Here is a 16494-nt window from a genome sequence, read left to right on the forward strand (position 1 = left end):
GGGAAGTGTTGGGCTAACTACCCCAAATGTACAGATCATATGTAACCCTTTTCTTCTCTTTCTGTTTATATGTGTGAAGGAAAAACTCTTAATAAAAATACATTGTTTAAAGAAATATCTCACTATGGCTCTAAATACTACAAAAACTTTCTGCTGGTTGTCAAATGATTTATAAAAATTTAATGTTTACAGGACTACAGTTTTTACAATGCAGAGACAGTTTTACTTAACATGGAGTCACGAACGGTCCATAGATCTGCATTTTAGGTTTGTCTATTACTCTAAACTGCCTGCATTCTTATTTGTAGTGTAAGTAGACTGAGTGGTTTGTAAGATTAGAAAAGCTCTGTGCACATGCCAGTGTTGTAACTTAAAATAACGTAAAACTAAAACCAATGATATCATTTGACTATAGAAAAAAAGAGAGAACTCAATTAGCTTTGAAAGTTTCAAGCATTTAAGGCAAAGGTCAACAGCAGAACAAACTGAGGAACTGTTGCTAACTATGTGTGTGTGTTTTTTTTATTTGTTATCTGATGCAACAAGTCTTGTGCTTCCTGTCTGGTTTGTTTTAATTTCTGTGTCTGGCAGCTTCATGTTGTAGAGTTATTTGTGTTGTTGTGTCCACTTTCTGCACTTGAATATGCTGGATTTTTGTGGCTGAATGGATCAGTGGGAGATTATGTCAAGATACCAGTGTGTGTCAGACCATTTTGTTAGTAGTGAAAGCTGAGCCCAAGATCAAGGTGGTGGACAGGACTCTTTCTGTTCCTGTTTCCATTAGATAGACAGAATCAGCCTGAAAAGTCTGTGACACGAGACCAAGACTGGACAATGTGAAAATGTCTCTGTCATAGGAATTCATTTTGGATTATGTCTGTTTGTGAATTCAAGAGACCGAAAATCATTTTGTGGCAGGAGGTTTTTAAAGCCCTCCTCTTCTTTCTGTTTGACAGGAAATGCTTTCTATTTTGAATCTTGTGAAAAGTTTCTTTCAGACTCACTGGAAGTCACACAACAGTAAAATGTCTGAAGCTGGAGTACTATACTCTGATGTGAAGTTTACAAGAGAGAAGAAAGCTAATGGTGAGTTTATCTCACCATTGGAGAAAATCTCCTAATCTCCTTTTTTTTCCTGCATTTTATCACCAGGCTTCATCACTTTGAGCAGAAATCTGGTTTCATATTTTTGTTACAGTTGTCATTTCCTCGTCGCCTGACACCACTTACTCTGAAGTAACAATCTCAAAGACTCAGCGGTCCACAACAGAGTCACTTGGTAAGTATGGAGCAGTAATGACAGATTTTCTTGATTGCATAGTTATATCTTGTGCTATATAATACGCATATGCAGATTGCAGACTGTGTGTGTGTGTTTGCAGTATTGCTTTCAATCAGAGTTAACGTTTAATAGAGTGAAGTAGTGTGACTTTACTGAAAAAAGAAACCCAGTCAAAATGTTTTTCACCTGTCAAAATACAATATCTCAGAAAAATATTGGTCAATCACTCTTTGAAAAATAAATAAAAATCTTTTTCACCACTAACACTTAGACATCAAATTTTTCTACTTCCATCAAAACCTTGAGGACTGACTGTGTTCAGACAAAATCATGAAATGTGGCTTTATTTGAAATTTGATACAAAATAAACAAAAATAAATAAATAACTAGAACTGAAATTAAGAAAAGTAAAATGTGATATATGATAAATGGTGATAAATGTTAAACTCCATGCATCAGACAACTGAACAAAGATAATACAGTATAGTAAGGTCATACAACATATGTAGTGGTGAATTTCTATTCATATAGTTCATACTTGTTTCTAATTAGCAAGTGTGAAAGAGAAGTCGACATTTAAAAAACAAAAAGAGGAAATTGCTCTGAGGAGTGAGATCTCGCTTAGCATGTGTGTGTGGGTGGGTGGGTGTCTCTGTGCGCCCATGTCTGCAATTTATTTTGCATTTTAAAAAATGTTGATCATATCTGCTTCACACTTGCTTACATTTTTTTTTACTGAACCTAGAGACTTTCTTTAATAATCAGATTTCACAGTTTAATCTATTTTGCACTGATATTTGAACAAGGCTGTAAACATGGGGAATGGCTTTCTTTTGAAACAAGCCTCAAACAGTCATTTGAGGAACATTTTTGCTGTTCACTAATGTGTCAGCGGGTGACTTCTTGTTAAAGTCCCAAACCACTGTGGTCACTGTTCCTTTTCTCCTTATAGTAGCTGTTGTTTACTTATAATTTTTTAAACATGTTGAAAGATCATTATTGTCTTAAATCAGTATGATTATTTTAGATGTGTGGTTTGTATAAACTATACATTTATTAACTTTTTCCACATCTCTATAACGTTTCTTTCTCTGCTAACTTTTCAGAGGGGTACCAACAAGATGTGTTGAGCAAAAGATCAAAGGTCACCACAGAGAGATTGGCCTTGCTGGTTGTCAGCGGTCTACTGGTTGCTGCCGTCATTGGTCTTGGTGTTACTGGTGAGTAGATGCGATGCTTTTTCTAATTACTAGTAAATACACATGGTGTATAATTTATAACTAGCCTTTATAATGTGGGTTTTTATCAACTTTTCTTTTTACTTTTTAAGAGCCGTTTTTGTAAAATTGTGAACATTTTGAAAGAATTCAAGAAGAAAATTGTCTTATTTAAGTAAAAAAAAAAAAAAATGACACAGAATGATTTGTATTTTTCCTTTTTAATCAGTGTTTGACAACATAAGATTGAAGCAAATGTTCAAAAAACAAGAAGCAAAACAAAACAGAAATGAAAGTGGAAACACAAATGTCTCAGGTAAACGTATGTGAATGTTCTCAGTGATCTAGGCCATTGTAGTCGAAGGAGCTTGGATGTAAGCATTAAAGACTCAAACGTTGCAACGCTGGATTAAATGTTTGGACTGCTGATTGACTCGCCCTCTATAGTGTACACATTGTTTATTCATTTTGATCAATATGTTGAATTAGAATGAAATCTGATGAAGCAATGACAGATCGTTTAGTCTGTTTTTCAAACACAGAAAGAGAACCATGCAGCACAGTAAAGCCTACATGTCCAGTATGTCCAACAGTAGAAAGTAAGTAAGTCTCTTGCTGTCTTCAAATCACACAAGTCAGAACATAAATGAAATTTATGCTAGAAAATATTTTATCCTTTTTCAAAATAGAAAGAAAACCATGCAGAACAGTAGAGCCTACGTGTCCAAAAACTGACGTGAAAGGTAAAAAGGTTGGTCTTTAAACTGTTTGTATACCTTGATGATTAAAGAAACTCTGATGGACTCACAGAAACAGTAAGTTAGATTCAAACTGCAGGACAGAAGGAGCCTCCTGCTGCATCAAAATCACACAAATATGAATAGTGATTTCATCCACCTGACTGAAGTCGTTGCTGTAATCTCTTCAAAGATCAAGCATGTTATAAATGTGAAGAAGGCTGGGAGCAACATGGAGGAAAGTGCTATTACTTCTCCATCAGTAAATCATCCTGGAACGTGAGCAGAGATGAGTGTAGAGCTAAACGAGGAGACCTGGTTAAGATAGAGAGCAGGGAGGAGCAGGTATTAAACACTTTTCACGTTCTCACATCTTTATATTTCACCTTCTCATCACAGAAATTCTAACAAGGTAATTTTAATCTTCTTTTACTGATCAGACTTTCCTGGACAGAAGACTGAGAGATGTAATGACTGAAGCTGGGGACAAGTTCTGGATCGGACTGACAGACTCAGCAGTAGAGGGCAGATGGTTGTGGGTGGATGGGTCACAACTGAATCAAAGGTTTGATTGTTGTGAAAATATATTTGTTAATTTCCTGTATTAAACTTTCACTGAATCAGTTCTGTCTGTTCTTCATATCTTAGTTTGACGTTTTGGAGGATGAAGGAGCCAGACAATTGGAAAGGGACACATGGAGAACATCCTGATGGGGAGGACTGTGTGAGGATGGGAGAAACAGGTGAAGCTGGTAGTCTGGAGTGGTGGTTTGATGAATTTTGCTCAAATCCTCACAGAAGTATTTGTAAGAAAGCAGGAGTAAGGGGAAAGTTAAAAAAGGTATTTGACTGAAATTCAGTTCAGTCTATTAAACACCAGAGTGGAATGATGCAGTTTATTTTTAAGTTGTCTCACAAACAGAATAAAATCAACATATTAAAATAAAATTTGAGTAATATTTTGCATCTGATATTTTTCCTTTTTGAATTGTTTAACCCTTTAAAGCCGGTTTTCCATAACTATTTTTAAATCCCGGTAGCACTGCAACCGCATAAGCTCAATAATTTTTTTTGCATATGAAACCGGAGGAGTTGTACTTACATCTTATGCCACCAGCTTGTCCTCGGTCACGGTTTCCTTCCACATATAGCTTTGCAAAAACTGGATAAAAAGCACTTGCAGCAACAAAAACATAATATTCCAGAAACACGCTTTGCCGATCCGATCAGCTGTTTGTAACACTTCCTACTCCATCAGCCGAACTATCGCATGTCCGCCATGTCCTGGCCGAAACCGGAAGTGACGTCATTTTGCGGAAATGTAGTTTTCTTTACCATCAGGTCCTTACGAGCCTATACTGGTGTTTTTAAAAGTTATGTTTGACTTTATGACTTTTTGTGTTGTTTCTGGGATGCTTAGGACTCATATTGCACTGCTGGAAATAGTTTATTTTGATGCATATGCTGTTTTTTTTGCAAATTTGCATTATAATATTTATTTTCATTTTTCCTGCATTATATAAAAATTGGTGTATTTCAAAAATAAAACTATGAAGACACTTAAAATAAATTTCCTGTGGTGGGAAACTATTTTGTGCAACTTTTTTGTATTTACAGTTTTGAGGGATAAGCCTCTTAAATTTCTCTAACTAGAAATATATGTTAAAAAGTTTATTGCACGTTTTTGCAATTATGTAATTCCTATGCACTTAATGCAGACATATTATTAAAATTTGGGCTATAATGGTTGTATTGATGTATATCAACTTGATGCTCCCAAAAATGGCACTACAGCATGTAAAAATATAATATAAACTTAAAGGGTTAATATATACAAGAAATGTGGGAGCACCTGTGCAACTTGAAGGAATTATAACATCCCAAAACCTTTTAGATACCCCTGGAAATAGAGCAAGTAATAGATGTCAGTGTGAATAAAGAGTAACTGAACATTACAGTGTTTGATATTTTAACAACTGATTAGTTTGACACCTCGTTTGACTCTCATCAAGGCAGAGCTGAATGAGGAACTGAAATTACAATGTGTTTCCACATTGTAATTCCACATTGTTGTGGAATTATGGAAAACGCAAAATGGTGCATGAAATGCAAACATTTCACATTTTCTTACTTCAAGAAGCTCAGAGTGAATAAACTGCAGTTTAGAAGGGCTTTTAAATGGTTAAATGTTTTGTGTATGTTGTAAGGAAATAATATTTAGATATTAACTATATACGTATTTTTATTTTTGTTACTTTCTATCTTGGAGTCTTTTTTTACAATTAATCTATAGTTAGGGCTATAATTTTGGACAACAACACTGTTTTTCTGTTGGTTTGTTTTGTTTTTTGCCTCCACCGCCACAATGAACTGACGGATGCACCTGGTTTGGGAACAGCACCAAGCAGGACAGATGAGATCTGCAAAGAGAGGTGCGCTCAGCCGAACGCATCATTCAATCAGAGCTCCCTGACCTGCTGTCCATCTATCCAAGCGGTGCAAGACCAAAGCTAGGAAGATTATGATGGACCTCTCCCATCCCAACAATGGACTCTTCTCACTGTTGAGGTCTGGGAAGCGCTTCCGCTCCCTTAAGGCCAAAACAGAGAGAATGAGGAGGAGCTTCTTCCCCCAGGCTATTCGGGCCCTGAACCAGGTGTAGGACTGGACTCTCCCACACACATCACATCACCACACGCACTCTGGTTTTTCGTCATGCACACTTCCTATAATTTATAATCTCTTTCTGCTATTTGCACATTTTTTTACTGTAAATTTAGTTAAAAAGTTAGTTTAAAGTTAAATCTGTAAATTTTGTATAACCTGTAAATTGTAAATACTGTAAAACAACTGTCATTTAATGGTCGGGCATTGCATTGCACAGCTACAAGCATTTCACCTCATGTCATACTGTGTATGGTTGTGTGTGTGACAAACTGAATTTGAATTTATTAAGATGTGAGCAAAGAAAAAGTCAAAAATCATAAATCCAATTAGTGGGTCCACAATGTGATTGTTTTCCTGGTAATTGTTGTGGAAAATTTAACAATAACCTGCAACACATCCAGTGAGCTTGATTTGAAGTGGGTTTAATAAACACATTGCAATGTGGAGAGAACATCCCAGTGAAACACCAGGACCATCTCTGAATTGTGGCCACCGCCCTTGCATCTTATATACGCAGACACAGACACTCTTAAACAAAGAACATTCCACAGCAGATCAATTATTAGCAGATCCTTAACTGTTCAGTCTAAGAAAAGCTCCGACCAACCATCACCTCATCTGCAACAGGATGTCCAGAGCCCTCAAGAGGAAAATGAGTCTGCTGTGGAGGTGCAATAAAACTTGGGCCCCACTTATGATCACATTCCACATGCATACAAACTGGTGACAGGAGTGCTCTTACTATACTAAAGTGATATGGTTGAAATATGTGATTAATACATGAGAAAAGAAATCTGCCACAACATTACTTTCTTGGTTGCCAGAACTGAATTTTCAGATGATTTCTTCTGCACATTGAAAAAACCAGAGGAAGAAATAAACTGAATATTCCTATGCACCCGTCTCTCCTCCTCTCTGGACATCCAATAACCATTGCTGACCTGATGTCCAGCCACATCTTATCATACCTCACTTTTTCTCGTCAAAACTCTGTGTTTGTCAGTCACTGTATACTCAATGTAATTTCTCTTATGAAGTCACACATTTGCTTAGTCATGCTTTTTTGTTGCAAGAAACTTTATTTCAATTGGTGAAACAGAGCAGCAGTACTGAAGTGCAGTAGAAAGAGTTTACAGACTTTAAGACGTTTGATATTTTTGGTTAATGTGAGCATGATGAAAACCCTGAAAATGGATTTCAGATCTACTATAACAATCTACATTGTTAAGCTGTGGTAAATGAAGGCTGCCTGTGGACATCAGATGTCATACAAATCTCTGCATGCCTACTGATAGTTTCAACCAAGAGTATAAGTGTAATGGAGAGTCCCGCCTTTGGTCAGGAAGCAGTCATGCTGATAGGTTCCCACCTTGAGCTGCCTTTGGCAGACTCCCAGCTGATCATCAAAGAGCAAGTCATAGTCATAAACCTCGAGGGTCAGCGTGTCATTTTCCTCAGTGTAGAAGTAGGAGAATTCCTCTTTCCACCAGGGGTTCGCGTCATTGTAGCGAACAGATGTTTTACCCAGGGAAGTAGCACCAGAGGACACCTTGACATAGGCATCTGTAGTTAACACGATAACGGAGGGAAGATTAGTCGCTCGCAGATCATACACCTTGAGTTGGGCTTCGACCATGATTGAACTGCACATGAGCAGCAAAAGGACGAGGGGCACACTAGAGTCCATGGCTTTGCTGGAGGCTGTGGAGAAGGAAAAGTAGATTTACATTTTAACCAGGATACGTGGATCAACACAATCAGCCCTTGTAAGGATCTATTTTATATTGGATGGGACACATTTATGCAATCCTCAGCATTGTCTACATATATATCCTCTGTGGATATTGCAGTGAACGGTGTTCCCGAGTCTGTACAGATTTTTTCACTACACAACTTAAATTGCTAAGCTCATCTGCTTAGCAATTTAATTAAAAACTTTTAAATACATTCTTTTTTCATAGTATAATCTTCACGTACTTCATCCGAAGCACACTTTCTGTGTACTCACTACCTAATTTATAGCCAAAGTATTCGCTCACTGTGTCTAGCTTAGCTTAGCTCGTAGCTGACTCGTTAACACCATGGCCACTTCACCTGTCCCTCCTGCACATTGTGTCAGATGTTTAGTTACTCCTCAACCTCCTTTAACAGTAATGATACTTGTAACAAATGTAGCATATTTGCAGCTCTGGAGGCCAGGATAGCGTAGGCCCCGCTAGCTGTTCCCCGGCAGACCTCAAGCAGGTGGGGAAAGAGGGCGGCTGGGTGACGGTGAGGAGGAAGCATAGTCCTAAACAGAAGCCCCAGGTACACCACCAACCTGTTCATGTGTCTAACCGTTTTCCCCCACTCCGCAACACACCTGCCGGGGGTCAAACTCTGGTAATTGGGAATTCTGTTCTCAGACATGTGAAGCTAGAGACACCGGCAACCATAGTCAATTGTCTTCCAGGGGCCAGAGCAGGCAACATTAAAGGAAATTTAAAACTGCTGGCTAAGGGTAAACGTAAATTCAGTAAAATCATAATTCACGTCGGCAGTAATGACACCCGGCTACGCCAATCGGAGGTCACTAAAATCAATATTGAATCGGTGTGCAGCTTTGCCAAAACCATGTCAGACTCTGTAGTTTTCTCTGGTCCCCTCCCCAATCAGACCAGGAGTGACATGTTTAGCCGCATGTTCTCCTTAAATTGCTGGCTGTCTGAGTGGTGTCCCAGAAACGATGTGGGCTTCATAGATAATTGGCAAACCTTCTGAAGGAAACCTGGTCTTGTTAGGAGAGACGGCATCCATCCCACTTTGGATGGAGCAGTTCTCATTTCTAGAAATATGGACAAATTTATTAAACCCCTCAAAATATGACTATCCAGAGTTGGGACCAGGAAGCAGAGTTGCAGTCTTACACGCCTCTCTGCAGCTTCTCTCCTCCTGCTACCCCCCCCAAAAACCCATCTCCATAGAGACTGTGTCTGCTTCCAAAAAGACAAAAAACAAACTAAAAACCAGCAACAAACAACTTAAACATAAACAATTACAAAGAAAGAACAATACAGTATCCACATCTGAACCAAAGAGTAAAACAGTGAAATGTGGATTATTAAATATTAGGTCTCTCTCCTCCAAGTCTCTGTTAGTACATGACTTAATAACTGATCAACAAATCGATTTACTCTGCCTTACAGAAACCTGGTTGCAGCAGGATGATTATGTTAGTTTAAATGAATCAACACCCCCGAGTCATTCTAACTACCAGAAACCTCGAAGCACAGGCCAAGGGGGCGGTGTGGCAGCAATTTTTCACACCAGCCTATTAATCAACCAAAGACCCAGACAGACTTTTAATTCATTTGAAAGCCTGATGCTTAGCCTTGTCCACCCCAGCTGTAAAACTCATTGTCAAAATTGACTGAATTTTCCATGTGCATATGTGTAACATGTCATCAGCTCTGTGTGCTATACGGAAAAAACAACAACAACAGTATTGGACAAAGTATTCCAAGACAAAAGCTGGAATAGTTTGTGCATCTACATGTCATCATTGTTAGTGCCAAAAAGCTCACAGTATCATTTGCTGAGCCCTCAGGTTTCAAGGAAATGTGTGTGAAAAGATTAGTCTGCAAACAGCTGGTGTTGTTTGGACTGTGTTTCTGTTCACCTTGGTGTTATCACATGCTTTATTAATGGGGTCTTTTCCATTAATGTGACCAACACTGATGACAAGTATCTCTATGCTCTAAAACAAAACAAAAAAAAAACAGTTAACCAGTTCAGGGTTGCAAGGGTCTCAAACATAATATTTTCTATTAAAATGTTTAGTTTAAAAAGAACAAGGCAGCAGATTATCTTTTATATTTTCCTTAAATTAATGTGGTAACAAAATGAACTCAGGCATATGAAATAGTACAAATGAAAAGAGTTGATTCACCACACAATGTGATCAGATTATTATTAAAACACAGGAAGTGTGAGCATAATTATGGGAAACAAATTTAAAGGTTTAAATAGATCTAAATGATAAATTGAAGACAAAAAGATCTTCATTTTATAATATTCTGCAGATTAACCAATTTGGGGTCTTTGCCTGCACTGATTACACTGACTATCATTACAATTTAATAAAATTAAAAAACGTTTCTCAAAGCGACGTTTTTTGTTGTCTTCACATTATAAAACATCTAGCATAGGCAACAAAAGTAACAGCATGATCTAACTCAGCGGTCTCCAACCTTTTTTGCACCACGGACCGGTTTATGCCTGACAATATTTTCACGGACCGGCCTTTAAGGTGTCGCGGATAAATACAACAAAATAAAACTAGTACCGGTACCAAAAAAAAGAAGATTTATTCATAACACACTTGAAAAGACCCAGGAAAACTGAGTTAACGATAAAAACGATAACAAAATAACGCTGAAAACCGATAAAAAACCTGAAAACCATACATTTCACACCTGAGCCTCAACTCTCGCGGCCCGGTACCAAACGACTCACGGACCGGTACCGGTCCGAGGCCCGGGGGTTGGGGACCGCTGATCTAACTCATCTGATTATTATTAGTTTGGATCCATCTTATCTGTGATGCACAAATTTCTTTTAGAGCGCAGGCTACTCTGATTGGATTAGAACAATGAAAACCTTGTAATGTAGACTTTTAATTTGAGAAAAAAGCAACTAGGCAGTTCTAAACTCTCACCTGTAGATCGATCTTGTCTCTCACCACATTACCTGCTGTTAGGGACGTTTTAGAGGCTGACTTATCAGCTTTATGTCAACAATACACTGGCCACACAACCTGCTCCACTCTCACCATTATGTAATATGAATCTAACAGGAATAAAAAATTATATTCTCATATTTTTGAGCACTTCTTTATATTTTTTTCAGTACAGAAGTGTCATAATTCTGCTTCCTTTTGACCCAGCATTTTGAGTTTCTTATATTCTAGTGATGTTTTGGTTTATGTTCAGGTTTATTTATAGTCTTACTCTATTTTTGCATTTCTTTTAGTCCCTTGGATTATTAGGTTCCCGCTTGTTTGTTTACTACAGAATTCCATATTTCATTCGTTCATCTACAATGAACAAAGGCATGAAAATAAAGAAAAACAATTCAAACCTTTGACTGGTAGTGTATGTGTATGATTCCTGATACATCACAGATAAGAATGAACTGTTTTAGTTTGCTTTTAGTTGCTTTTAAAAACACAAATAGCAAATATTAGTTTTAAACTCATCTGAAAAATTGGTTTACAGGTGAATCTCTGGATTACAGAAGAAATGTTGGAGAGCACAAAGACCCACATCCAGTTGATAGTTATCTGATACATTAGGGAAAATATGTCTGGGGACATCCTGCAGGTTTTAGATCTCACCCTGGGTCAACACACCTGAATCAAATGATTAGTTCATTACCAGGCCTCTGGAGAGCTTCAAGACATGTTGAGGAGGTAATTTAGCCATTTGAATCAGCTGTGTTGGATCAAGGACACATCTAAAACCTGCAGGTCACCGGCCCTTGAGGCCGGGAGTTTGACGCCTGTGACATAAATGATGGTGAAAAATTATTATTATTCTACTGTGTACAGTGACCTTGAGTGTTTTGAAAGGCGCTTTCAAATAAAATGTATTATTATTATTATTATTATTATTATGTGTCCCTGTTGCAACACACCTGAATACAATTAGTAGGTCTTTAGCAAGACTATAGAAGTTGAATTCATGCTGAGGTGGCAATTCGGCCATTTGATTCAATGTTACAGCAGTCATGAGTGAATGAACATGGTGCAATAAAAGTACTTTTAGAACTACATCTTTACATCTCTCAAACTTTACTCAATTCATTCTTCTTGCTTCCTCCATGTCCATACCATTGATTAATTAATGTTAAATTCTCTCGCAGCTGCTCTATTCCCATATTGTGGCAGTGCAACAATTGTTGCTATCATCGAGTGGGAAAAAAGTTAGCGTTCATCCTCCAGCTTCACTGTGTTTATATTATGCTAACATAGCTGTGTTGCTAGCGATTACGTAGCACATCATATACCAGCTAGTCCAACTTCAGTAACCCTACAAACGCTACTGCTGTTTAGTTTTCTGTCTTCATTTATGCTGGAAGTGATAGCAGAGCTGTACGTTTAAATTTTTTCAGATATCTCTCCATCAGAACATGCCATATCATGTTTAGGAGGAAACTAGCGTTTCCTAACTGCATTAAATTTAATAAATTTTGTTTTCATGGATGCCTGGATGTTAAACTCATTTGTTACACCTGGTAAAGCAGCAACACTGATCATTTTATTAAGGATGAAAGAATTTAGACACTTTAACTCTCAGTGATGCCGCAGTGTTCATTTAACTTCTGAACCTGAAGCAAATTTCGGACCTAGATTACTCCACGAGGCTCCTGACTATGGTAGCCATAATTCTCCGACAATCCATCAAGTGCAGCTTCGTAGCTTACCAAAGTCGTACTAAAATATTTGATAGATTTGAGCGCCGTATACCTCATAAAATTGGTTTGAGGTCAGTAAGCACAACTGTAATTCATACATAAAGCACACTGAATTATAAGGCACACTGTAGATTTTTTAGAAAATTAAAGGATTTTAAGTGCGCCTTATAATGGGAAAAATACGGTACTTAAATTTACAACACAGCAGAATCAAATGGTTGAATCACCTCTTAAACATGCCATCAAGTTTGGCAAAGGCCCAGCAACAGGCCATTTATTTGATCAGGTGTGTCAGAACAAGGATGCATCTAAAAGCTGTAGGACAATAGAGCAGGGTTTTCCAGCTCCAGTCCTCTAGAGGTTGTGGTCTTCCAAACAAAAGGATTCTCATTCAAACATCTTGACATCACTAGCAGTGATGTGTGGATTGATACTGAAATATCGATTCCTCCGATACCAGTCATTTATGTTCTAGAATCGATTCTCACATTAAAATATCAATATTTTAATAATTTAGGGTAAAATTGTAGTTTACCATTAACAGGAACACAGTGGAAAGAAGGGTTAGGGTAAACCCTAAGTAAAGTAAAGTCTCTTATAATAAAAATAATAATAAAAAGTAGGCCTTTCAACATATTCTCAGTTTTCCCCATTAGGTATGCTGGATAAAAAGGCACCACTGATGGCAGAGGGGTGAGGTGAATCACAGAGACTCACAGGTAAACTCTGTTTAAAAATGATTTTTACATTTGTTTCCTATAAATCATAAAACAGTCTCTCTGAGATAAACTACACTGCCAAAAGTATTCAGTCACAAATCCAAATAATTAAATTCAGGTGTTTCAGTCACTTCCATGGCCAAAGGTTTTATAAAATCAAGCACAGGTATGCAAACTGCTTCTACAAACAGTGGTGAAAGAATGGATTGCTCTCAGGGGCTCGGTGAATTTTAGTTTGGTTCTGTGATAACTCCTTACGCTTTCCATACGCCCCTGTCACGTGGCGTGTGCTAACCATTTCACAAAGCAAGAACCATAAAAAGCATGTAGCAAATTTGTTGTGGAAGAACTTGAGAAGCCTGTACAGTGTTGTAATATGATCTGATAAAACACTTTTCAGGTGAATTGGGGGACAGACTGCAATCCATGCCTTTTTGTCCAACGTCAGTGTGTGATCTCACAAATGTGAGAAAAGTGAATGCGTTTGGCATATAGTGTACGTAGTCCTAGCAGAACATGAAATGAAATGCTTTTAATTTGTTCTCTATGAACAAATAGACCCCAAGGTGAATTTTGAAAATAACCATCTATTTATTCACTGCTATCTGGCATTTAAGTGACATGAACACCAGGGCCTTGTTTAAGAAAAGCTTCAAAATCAGAGTAACTATGCGAACATGTAAATGAAAACCAGCACCTCCATTTTGGCGCTGGTCCATTTGTCCTGGGCTAAAGAATATAAATGTATATATGTTAGTACTGATCAAGACGCTCATTTTAAGGAAGAGCAAATAAAGAGCAATTTTGATGTCATTGCTCCACATGTGCATCTGCTAAAAACCTAAAAGTTCAAATCTGTGAATTTGTCCTTTGACCTTAAACTTGAGATCAACTTTCTGTTTGTTTGTTTTTTAAATTGATTTGCACCTCAATTTGTGCTTTGATGGCAACATGAAGCTAAACAGGAAACTCACAGAAACATACAACCAGACATACAGACGACCCAATACTGAATAGAGGAAGACAAAGGACTTAAATAAACAAAAGGATAATGAGAGGATGAGGAACAGGTGGGAACACAGCTGGGACAAATCAGACCTAAGGAGACAAGGGGAAGCAAATTTAGACACACTGCACACAGGACAGGGACTTTCACAATAAAACAGGAAACAATGTGGAACATAGACATGACAACACAAGCTTGACAATTAGAACATGGAACACGCACACAATAAATACCCGAGGAGACAAAGAACACAGGAAGAGACTAAAGGCATAATAGAAAGTAAAATACAGAGGAAAAGACAGACTATATATGGGACAGGAAAAGACTCATAAATCGTGGAGACATGGATTAAACAAAATCCATAACAGACCCAGGATCATGACAATTCCAGCATTAGATGACTACAATGACTCTATCTACTGTTTTAAGCTAAACATAATGGTTTAAATTGACTCACATTTTCTTTCCTCATCTCTGAATTAACACGTAGGCATAATTTGTTAGGCCCTGAAAGTGCCAGGTTCAAATTGTCCTACACTACCCTTACAGTCAGGGAATATTATCAGCAGGGAAATTGTTTTACTATTTTTTGTTTCTTTATTTCCACCAGTGTCACAAACCCAACAGTCAGTGCAGTACAGACGAAATCCAGGCAGTGGCAAAAACGTGTAATGCCTACATTAGATCTGTAAAGGTTCTTGGGAAGGCTCGGTGTGTTGAATGCATTGAGGCTTGACCTGTGGAGCTTAATGGGAGGACTTGGAAAGGAGTGAAATTTTATGTGAAGAATCACACTGGTGCTTTAAAACGAACCTCTCAAAAACTAAAGTAAGCTTTGATAAAATATTGAGCAGGTAAATGTTTTTGAAATTCTTAGTTCCTATCTTGATTGTGATACAGCAAAGTTTTATGCTTCACATTTCTATTTCTAACAGTTGTGGTTCTTTTAACTTGAAACACTGTTGGAAGCTAGTTGAAATTTGGAAATAAATTGAGTGTGAAGAGCCATCTATTTACAGGAGTTGACACAAGTGCAATAAAAATAAAGGCAAAACCCAAACATCACTGTGTTTTTAAAACATTTATTCTGTGAATCCGACAGTCTCAGTCGTTGTGTCCTTGGGCAAGACCCTTCACCCGTTGCCTACTGGTGGTGGCACCAGTATCCGGCAGCCTCGCCTCTGTCAGTGCGCCCCAGGGCAGCTGTGGCTACAATATAGCTGCCATCACCAGTGTGTGAATGGGTGGATGACTGAATGTAGTGTAAAGCGCTTTGGGGTCCATAGGGACTAAGTAAAGCTCTATACAATAACCTGCAGGTTTAAGATCTTGAGCTCATCAAAATGAGAATATTTCATTTCTTTTAATTTTCTTTTTTGCTTTTCCTAACAGTAAAACTGAGTGATCCACTTCCACTATTCAGTAGTTTGGAAACTGAGCAGTAGGCCATTATAACATGAACCTTTAGAGTAAACGTAGCAAAGAAGTATGTAAAATCATAAATATATAAAATTTAGAACAGGAAACTTAGTAAACCGGTTTTACAAATAGGAGACCTGTAGAAATGCTACATATTAGCCTCCTGATCTTAGAAAGAAAGCTTTTTTGTTCTGTTAATTAATATTACAATTATATTTTGAATATTGACTGAATTTTCCATGTGCATGTTCTGAATTAGGCCTTCTTTAATTTAAAAAAAAAAATAAGCTAAGATTTTATAGTTCAGATATTCTTTGGGTTTCAGGAAGGTTCGTGGATTAGGGTTTTTAATGCTGTGTGTAACATGTCTTCACAGTCAGCTCTGTGTGCTATACCCAAAAAACAAGAAGGTATCCCAGGACAAAAGCTGGAATACTTTGTGCACATACATGTCGTCACTGTCGGTGCCAAAAAGCTCACAGTATGATTCGCTGAGCCCTCAGGTTTCAAGGTAATGTGTGTGAAAAGATTAGTCTGCTAACAGCTGGTGTTGTTTGGACTGTGTTTCTGTTCACTTTGGTGTTATCACATGCTTTATTAATGGGGTCTTTTCCATAAATGTTACCAACACTGATGAAAGGATGAAAAGCTCAAGAATCTATACATCAAATTTTCAACCAATTAACCAGTTCAGGGATGTGAGGGGCTCAAAAAAGGCAGCATATTAATTTAATTAATTTTAAAATATAAAAGAAAGTGTTGTAATAAAATGAACTCAGACATGTGAGATAGTACAAATGAACGTACTCACCACACATAAATCAGTTCTGTGATCTGATTATTATTATTAAAACATAGGGAGCAGGAGCAAAAATACGGGAAACAAATGTAACTGTTTAAATAGATATAAATGATAAATTGAAGACAAAAAGATTTAAATTTTGTAACATTCTTCATTAATTAATTTTCACATTTTTCAAAGCAAATGTTTTCT

General features: G+C 37.4%; 2 protein-coding genes across 2 annotated transcripts; one reads left to right on the forward strand and one right to left on the reverse strand.

Annotated features, from left to right (window-relative positions):
- Positions 1 to 443: 443 nt before the first annotated feature.
- On the forward strand, positions 444 to 7168 carry LOC146492808 (uncharacterized). The gene is made up of 7 exons (XM_085148911.1): positions 444 to 1086; positions 1199 to 1279; positions 2389 to 2502; positions 2729 to 2815; positions 3430 to 3581; positions 3677 to 3801; positions 3885 to 7168. Exons 1-7 carry the CDS (start codon positions 960 to 962, stop codon positions 4087 to 4089), a joined length of 891 nt encoding a protein of 296 aa, XP_085005037.1. The 5' UTR covers positions 444 to 959; the 3' UTR covers positions 4090 to 7168.
- On the reverse strand, positions 6963 to 10692 carry LOC146492809 (uncharacterized). Its single transcript, XM_085148910.1, has 2 exons — positions 10600 to 10692; positions 6963 to 7604 (listed from the first exon to the last, which is right to left on the reverse strand). The coding sequence occupies exon 2, from the start codon at positions 7588 to 7590 to the stop codon at positions 7201 to 7203; it is 390 nt and encodes a 129-aa protein (XP_085005036.1). The 5' UTR covers positions 7591 to 7604; positions 10600 to 10692; the 3' UTR covers positions 6963 to 7200.
- Positions 10693 to 16494: the final 5802 nt, after the last annotated feature.

Source organism: Neolamprologus multifasciatus, chromosome 22 (assembly GCF_963576455.1).
Source record: "Neolamprologus multifasciatus chromosome 22, fNeoMul1.2, whole genome shotgun sequence".
Classification (NCBI taxonomy): domain Eukaryota; kingdom Metazoa; phylum Chordata; class Actinopteri; order Cichliformes; family Cichlidae; genus Neolamprologus; species Neolamprologus multifasciatus.

Coding starts and splice junctions, on each gene's coding strand:
- LOC146492809 (XM_085148910.1), bottom strand. CDS start 7,590: ATGGACTCTAGTGTGCCCCTCGTCCTTTTGCTGCTCATGTGCAGTTCA.
- LOC146492808 (XM_085148911.1), top strand. CDS start 960: ATGCTTTCTATTTTGAATCTTGTGAAAAGTTTCTTTCAGACTCACTGG. Junction 1,087..1,198: donor AAGAGAGAAGAAAGCTAATG/GTGAGTTTATCT, acceptor TTTTTGTTACAG/TTGTCATTTCCTCGTCGCCT. Junction 2,816..3,429: donor TGGAAACACAAATGTCTCAG/GTAAACGTATGT, acceptor ATCTCTTCAAAG/ATCAAGCATGTTATAAATGT.